The sequence below is a fragment of the Protobothrops mucrosquamatus genome, unplaced genomic scaffold, assembly GCF_001527695.2.
Source record: "Protobothrops mucrosquamatus isolate PMUCROS unplaced genomic scaffold, P.Mucros_1.0 scaffold7, whole genome shotgun sequence".
In the NCBI taxonomy this organism is placed as follows: domain Eukaryota; kingdom Metazoa; phylum Chordata; class Lepidosauria; order Squamata; family Viperidae; genus Protobothrops; species Protobothrops mucrosquamatus.
Genome location: NW_015386394.1, coordinates 2,954,534 through 2,962,797, shown reverse-complemented (window position 1 = coordinate 2,962,797; position 8,264 = coordinate 2,954,534). Strand labels below are relative to the sequence as shown.

At 39.1% G+C, this 8,264-nt stretch overlaps 1 protein-coding gene across 1 annotated transcript in view; it reads left to right on the top strand.

Annotated features, from left to right (window-relative positions):
* The window catches only part of CPT1C (carnitine palmitoyltransferase 1C), a 23,156-nt gene extending 15,204 nt beyond the window's left edge, over window positions 1–7,952 (top strand). The window contains exons 13-18 of the mRNA XM_015810215.1: window positions 1,424–1,588; window positions 2,012–2,146; window positions 5,055–5,207; window positions 6,358–6,471; window positions 6,652–6,744; window positions 7,854–7,952. Coding sequence (XP_015665701.1) covers window positions 1,424–1,588; window positions 2,012–2,146; window positions 5,055–5,207; window positions 6,358–6,471; window positions 6,652–6,744; window positions 7,854–7,952 — 759 coding nt within the window. The remainder of the gene's footprint in view (window positions 1–1,423; window positions 1,589–2,011; window positions 2,147–5,054; window positions 5,208–6,357; window positions 6,472–6,651; window positions 6,745–7,853) is intronic.
* The last annotated feature ends 312 nt before the right edge of the window (window positions 7,953–8,264 follow it).

The window sequence follows — 8,264 nt, the reverse complement described above, 5'->3', positions numbered from 1 at the left end:
CAGGTCCAATGCCATGGAGCGCTTTAAAGGTGGTAACTAACACCTTAAAGCGCACCCGGAAGACCACTGGTAACCAGTGCAGCTCGCGCAGCAGCGGTGTCACATGGGAGCGACGAGTCCCTCCCAACACCGCCCGCGCGGCCGCATTCTGGACCAGTTGAAGTCTCCGGGTGCTCCTCAGAGGGAGCCCCATGTAGAGGGCATTACAGTAGTCCAGGCGAGAGGTGACGAGAGCATGAGTGACTGTGCGCAAGGCGTCCCGGTCCAGAAAAGGTCGCAACTGGTGGATCAGGCGGACCTGATAAAACGCCCCCCTGGTCACGGCCGACAAATGGTCTTCCAATGTCAGCCGTGGATCCAGGAGGACTCCCAAGTTGCGGACCCTCTCTGAGGGGGCCAAGATTTCGCCCCCTATAGTCAGCGATGGGGTCAGCTGACTATGCCGAGGCGCCGGCAGCCACAGCCACTCGGTCTTGGAGGGGTTGAGCCTGAGTCTGTTCCTCCCCATCCAGACCCGTACGGCCTCCAGGCAACGGGCCATCACGTCAAGGGCATCGTTGGGGTGGCCTTCTCTGTCTCTCTCTCACACACATCACATATACGCACACATGCACACACACACAGAGAGAAAATGGTATGTCAACTGGGTTGTAATAGGATAGTGTTTATTCATGGAAGTGGCCTCAATGAAATAAGGAAACACCAATATATATATAGGCATAGATATGAGTATTATAGGAGGAATTGCAGCTGAGGGGCCTTTTTAATATCTGGAAATGGGCTTTATTTTGGTTGCATCTATTTGCTGTCCAACAATGCTAATTGAAAATTTATGAAATTAGTTAAAAGCCTTTCAATTAAGTTTGCATAATATGCTAAGCTTGGTTAATTGTGGGTAAACCTAGCTCATGAGTCAATGTATGATTCAATTAACACAAAACACGGGTTAATTCAATAACCAGGTTAATTAATTTATTAAAATCTTAAACAATATATTATTTTTTAAAAAATAAAATTAGAATTAAACCTGGTTTTGCAATTTGATGGTTTACTGCTAGATTTAATGGTGTGAAGTTTGGAGACTGTAAGGACTGCAAAAAAAGAGAAAAAGAAATCTGGGATATACATGTTGCCTATGGATTGCCCATCCATCATTATTGTTGTTGTTGTTGTTGTTGTTGTCACAACAACAGTCACTCTAGGCAGTTCACAATACATTAAATATAATATATAGGGTATAAGCACATTGCCCGTTGCTGGTTGATTAGTTACCTCTTCTGAAGACTCTCCTGAAGAGCAAAGATAGTAGACTCTTTAGACAGAAATGAACTATTGGAAAGGAATTAAAAATAGGGGAAAACTGAGTTTCTCATGATATCTGCTCTATGCTTTGCTAATAATTTCTGTATCTTATTCTTGACAGTGCCAAGAGGTGATCTTGCAGTCCTTTATTTTGGCCCATGCTTTGGCCAGTGACGTTGATTTTCACGTCTTTACCTTTAAGGACTTTGGCAAAGGCCACATCAAGAAGTGCCGCACTAGTCCAGATGCCTTCATCCAGCTTGCCCTTCAACTAGCACATTTTCGGGTAAGATGCTTGATTAACCAATTGTGTTGATTAACAGTTTGGTTAAGTGCAACTGGGTTAAGATCATAAATATTATCTTGCTGATTTCAAAACATAATTAGGGAATTATTGGAGAAAATAATTGAAGAAAAAGTCTTTTTTTCTTATAGCAGAATAAGTAGTAATTTTGATTGCATTTATACAGAAGAAATGAATTGGACTTATTCTGTTTCAAGCTTGTTCAGGGTTCTTGTAATCTGAATTTTGTTAACAGAATACCTTGGATTCATGCTTCCAGCAGAACATTTTGCCTTCTCTGATCCAAGAGGCTGAATTTTTCCACCTCCATGGCATCAACTTTTCACTATGCTTAATTTACAAGAACAATACTCAAGTAGAGAGCCCTTTCTTGTTAGTCTATACGTCCTCCTCTTGCTGTTCTAGGACATGAACAAGTTCTGTCTCACTTATGAAGCATCTATGACTCGTCTTTTCCGGGAAGGCCGAACAGAAACAGTCCGTTCCTGCACCATTGAATCTTGCAACTTTGTGAAGGCAGTGATGGATCCTACTCAAACTGTGAGTTCTGATGTGCTAGTGAGAATGTTTTTTGGGAAAGTCAATGAGATATAATAATTTATAACACTACATTACAAATGAGAGGGTCAAGTTTGATGCTGCAACAGGTAGCCCTCAACTTACAACCATTGGTTCAGTGATTGTTCAATTACAGCCAAAAGGACAAAGATGGAGGGGAGATGGGAGAGTTGGAGGCAGTCCCTCACCTTACTGAAGGCCAGGGTTGGGAGAAATGTCTTGGATCCTCTGGTAACAACTGGCAAAATTCACTTAATGATGGCAATGGAGATTGCATAATAATCTAATGGCAAGGGGATTATGAAGAAAAAGAAGAAAACAATGAGGGAAGAGGAAGAAAGATAGCTTTAAGGCTGCTTCAATGAGGACAGACTTGAGACTGTATATCTTTGAGGTCCTCTAAATACAGCACGCATCTTTTCTTCGCTCTCTTGCTGAGTATCTGTTTATATCATCTCTTCCCATTCCTTGATCTTTCCTGCAGGGAAAGGAGGTAGGAAGGTAAGAGGGAGGGATGGAGGGAGAGAGAGAGGGAGAGAGATGTGTGAGAGTATAAGCATGCATTTAGTGTATTGATGGCATCCTGCCCATTGTTGTCTCAACCTTGGCAGTGCTATTCCCTCCTCTGCCCCACAAATATGCTCCTTGACAGGGGAACACTTTTCCATTGCAAATTCACAGTTCAAAAAGGATTCTGTTTCAAGGCTTATGCCATGAATGGAGGTTTTTATATGAATAAAAATGGCTAAGGTCCAGCTGGTGGATCCAGAAAAAGAAACTCCTGGGACATTATTTTACCAAGAGTATAAACTTTACTGAATGAAACCATATTGGCACAGATGAAGTAAAACCAGCTCTGGGTTTCCCATGCAAAAGCTAACATAGTTAATCCACCCCTTGGACTATGGGCCACCCACAGTCCATTACATCCACCAATCACTTCTGTTTAGTTTGTTATGGGAACCAGAGAGCCACGCTAGTCCACCTGCTCAATGTGTCCTTGAGTTGGATCACTGTCTCACGGGAACTAGTGATGCTCAGAGGCAGTTCCACCCAACCTTGCATTCCATCCCACCTCCTCCCTTTTCTTTATCGAGCTGTGAGCCAAGCGTAATATAGGTGAAAGCGCAAAACAGTTTGACAGGTAGATTGTCTAATGGTTTTGGCTCTGCACTTTGATGTGGGAACTGGGGTTCAAATACTGGCTGATACTTGCCAGTAGGGGTCCTTGGGCAAAAACCACCTAATGTTTCATCCATCTATCTTGGATATGAGAATGACAAGAACTAAAAGTCATGACAGCCTGGATTAACAAGGTTGATGTTGGGGAATCAGGGCAATCTGACAATACGTGGGCTACTGGAATAAATCAGACATGAACAAGACAAGAGAACCTATAGTTGATGTAATACTAGACATAATACAGTAGACCTAATGAGAGCGGATATATAAATATATAGGGAAACTATCAATGAAGTAAGATCTTCATCCACACTGAGAAACAGCTAATCATCTAGCTTCTTAGATGAGAACTGAAATGTTTTCAAGGAAAAAATCAAGAAAGTCCATTTTCCTTTTGAAAAGCATATTTGCGACAACCATGACTTGGATGACATCCCAAAAAAATGTTCAGGCAAATAAAAATGCCTTATTTTAACTTAGATCAGATAAACCAACTTGATATCCCTTCCTTTTACATTAACAATCTTAATTTTTAACTCAATTAATTATTGTCATAGGATTTGATTTCTCTTCAATTTTTTTATATCTCATTGCATAGATTTCTTCAAGGCTTTAATAAGTCTCTTGTAGATGCTATAAAAAAATTTCTAGATCATTTTCTTAATTCAACATTTCTATTTGCCTTTTTATTTTTAAAACTTCAGCCATTTTCTTTTTTCTTTCTTCAGTCCTTTTCCACATTATTTTCTTGAGCTGTCATTTGTAGTTCCATTTTCAATACTTTCTCTGTCTTGTCAGATAAAATTTGACAGCTGTCATTTCCTCATTAACATATTTTAGACATAATCTATCCAAAAAGACAGACAGCAGTTCCATTGCTGGAACTGTTGATATTATGGTTACTAATTTCTGGGTCAATTCTTCAAAGACTTCCCATAATATTTCCAATGTTATAAAATTTCTTGTTGTCTTGTAAGTCCCAGCCTTAACTGACATCAGGTACAGGCTTATATTTTTTTTCTGTTGTTTAAAATGTATAGTCCCTTCTAGTTCCAGTTTCTAAAATCATTACTTATCTTTTTATTTGCAATATCCAGAATAGCTAATCTACTTATATTTCTCATAGAACTAGCTTATATCACTTTTTGCTGTTTATTTAAACAGCATACCTTATAATTATTTTTTCTTTTGTTCAGAACTGTAGATAAACTCACCCAATGAACACTTTGCAATCTTGTCATTCTGAAGGTCTATAATACATTGCGATGATTGATAGGCAATTTCCCTCAGTGAATAGAAGTTTATTATACCCTCCCTCTCATTTATATTTTGAAAATTAAGTACATTTTTTAAAAACAGTAACTATATAATAAAACTTAATGCAACATAGGTTTAAGAAACACTGTCTTAAAAAGTCAAGAGCCTTTATTTTAGCAATGGGGGGGGGGGAGAGAACTAATAGAACAACAAAGGAGATCCTTGATAGGGAAGCCATTCCAGATATGCAGTACCATCCTGAAAATTCCTTGTCCTTAATTGCCATCCACTGGACCACCTGATAAGGTGAAGAAAAATCTAAAAGTTTAGGCAGCAAATATGTGGAGTCTGGTCCTCCTAGATAGATTTGCAGGAATATTCAAGGGGGTGTAGAATATGAAGATCTACAGTAAAACCTGTTAAATCATGCCAAATCAATTTCTCTTTCCAGGATAATTCAAGATTACGCCTCTTCCGAGTAGCAGCTGAGAAACACCAGAATCTTTATCGGGAAGCCATGATAGGGTCTGGCATCGATAGGCATCTTTTCTGCCTCTATGTTGTCTCAAAATACCTTGGCCTGGATTCTCCTTTCCTGCGTGAGGTAAACTCTGCTGGCATAGTTCCCCAAATCAATTGTTCTCAGAAAGTGAGGTGAAAAATGAGAAAAATGTTGTTTTTTGTCCCAGGTTATATCTTGAATCTTGCAGGCTTTTGTCCAATGAGGCAAAAATAGAAGTATTCAGTTCACCCCAGGCTAAATTGATAAAAAGAATACATAAGATGATATCACAATAATCAATTCTCTTCAGATTTTATATTCATCTTATATATAGGTTGAAATTAGCTATTTAAACAAAACAAAAAACACATTTCTATTTCTGGAGATAGAACTTCCTATAAGTATGGTCAAGGTTGTTTCCCCTTTAAAATAGGTATTTTTATTTTTGTCACTAAAGGAAGTGAACTCAGCCAGAAGTATGAAGGTTTTGTTTTAAAGCTCAAGGTTCATTTGACTCATTGTGAATGCCATGTGTCAAAATATTTTATCTGCTGGATTTTTTAAAATGTAAAGCAGCTTTGCTGGATTGTTATTCATCTATTCATGATTAATTAACCAAATAAATATCGTATTCTAGATGCTTGTTTGGAGCTTTAAATTATCTATATTAAAATATAACAATGCCATATATTTTTTCAGCAGTGAGAATGAAGGATTTCAACAGATTTTATTTGTTTTTAGTACTGTGTTTCTGTGTTTTTGAAACATGTAAATGATATTTCTTGCTGGAAACATTAATTTCCCTTTAAAAGAGACAACCATCAATTTGGAGATTTTCTAATCTACCTGGATGACTGGTTTGATCTATGTATATTTTCTTAAATCCACTAGAATCTGGGAACTATTTTAACTATAAGTATCTAAACATCCTTTTTCAGCCGCCAAATCTGTCAAGTTCTCCTATATTAAGTTAGAACCCATTCTACCTTATTTTCAAATGTTATCTTTTGATTATATATTCACAATAAATGAGTATGGACTAAACTGTTCATCTTTGGATGAATGTTGATTTTTATAGCGAATTTGGGGCTGAACATGTTTGTAAAACATGTTTTTTCTGTCTTTAATTTCTAATCTCTATCTATAATTTCTTTGAAACACTAGACTGGATAAGTGAGCTATGGAGTACAGAATGAAAGTCAATGATAGTAGAGCTCCCTGCTTATTCCCTGATTTCTTTCTTCTTTGTCAGGTATTATCTGAACCATGGAGACTCTCTACTAGTCAGACTCCCATTCAGCAGATGGAACTATTTGACCTTCAGAATAATCCTGACTATGTTTCTTGTGGTGGTGGATTTGGACCGGTAAGCAGTACTAAAATTCCTGGATTTTCTTGAGGGAAATTTAAAATTGGAGGGGATGCATATTTATGAAACCCGGGAATCCTGTATTCACTAAGAATGCTTGTTTGCTATGGAAAATAGTGGGGCTTTGGAAGCAAAAGTCCTACCTCATGTTGCTTTTTCTTCTGTGCCAATGGAAAGGTTGATGATAATGGATATGGAGTATCTTACATCATTGTCGGTGAAGATCTCATCAATTTCCACGTGTCATGCAAATTCTCCGGCCAAGGGACAGTGAGTCTGGACTAATGGTTTTCTTAGCAGGGGAGAGGATGATGTATTGGGGAATAGGATGGTGGACTGGGGAATAGGATACCTTGGTGATTTGAGTATGGCATCAATGGTGTGTGTAGATAATGGTTATGGTCTCATGCCCCCAGCCCTCTGCCAGTTGAATGCCAACAGAAAATGCAGTTTAGTTTTAGACAAGAGATTTAAAAGAGTGTAACGTTGTACATATGCAATTATCTGTCTCAATTATAAATGTTGAGAGATAAATGTGCAGTGGCAAATGCCAGATTTATCATGGTCATTATAGGTGCTGACCTTGCTTGTTGCTACCTAATCAACTTGCTGATTTCGTGACTTGTTTCTTCCCCAGAATCAATTATTTCATGAGCTGTTTTCCCATTGTTGCCTGAGTTTTCTAAAAGGGCTATAGCATGTTAAATGTCATGTGCTCTCAGTCCTCAAAAACAACACAGAATTGCTTCTGAGCAGTTTCCTTTATTGTTCCTCACCTAGTTTTGCCAAACTAAAGCAACTGCTTGCATCATTAAGAATATACTCTGAGAATTGCTAGGGAGGAGCCCACTTAACTCTCTTTCTCCCAATCAAACTATCTAAACTTTGCTGTCTCTTGGCCCTCTGGAATGCAATCCAAACTATATTCCCCCACAGGTGTTGAAGTATATAGGTGTTATTTTCTTATGACCGCAAGACGTTGGAAATAAACAGCTAGGTTCTTTCAATGCACTAAGTTACTTTTGGATGAACCATGATTTGTTGAATAAACCAAACTGGGCTGAGTTCATATGTAATACAAAAACACAAGCAACTACTTGTTTTGATAGGTATTAGGAACCCATACAATTAGGGTGTATAGTTAGGGATTAGCTGTCTGCTCTCCAGAATTCCCAGTCAATTTGCCTGGGGAAACCCTTGCCACAAAATATGAAGGTGTTTGTCTGCCTTCTAATGCTCATCCCCTATTAAGATGATACAGTTTGAACCTTGCTTGGATGTTTTATCTATGTAATGCTAAGTCTATGCTTTGAAATTTCACTGGTATATCTGTTCTGGTTTTTTTAGCTAAATTTCTTTATCTTTCTTCTTTCCTACAGGATGCACACCGTTTTGGGTTTAATATCCGGAAAGCCATGAATGACATCTTGATCCTTTTCCAAGTGAACAAACTGGCCCAGGCCACAGTTGGCCAGTGACTGAATAAATGCCAGCAAGATTGTACAGTTAGTTATCAATGACACATGTTGAGGGTTTTTTTTTCTGTTCACTAATCAGCAGGGGTTTTTGAAAATGGGGAGGGGGGGAGGAGGCCCAGGCAGAATGGAACCTTCAGGTACGGACTGTTGGCCATGCCTCCTTCTCCTCCCACCTCCCGCCTCAGCCCATTTCCCTCCAGCATTCCTCCTCAGCTGGCTCTCCCCGCCCATTCTCCCAGGCCAATGAGCCCCTCCGCCCCGTGCCCTTCAGCCTAGCCCTTTCACTGAGGCCCCCTTTGTCGTGGGCTTCTG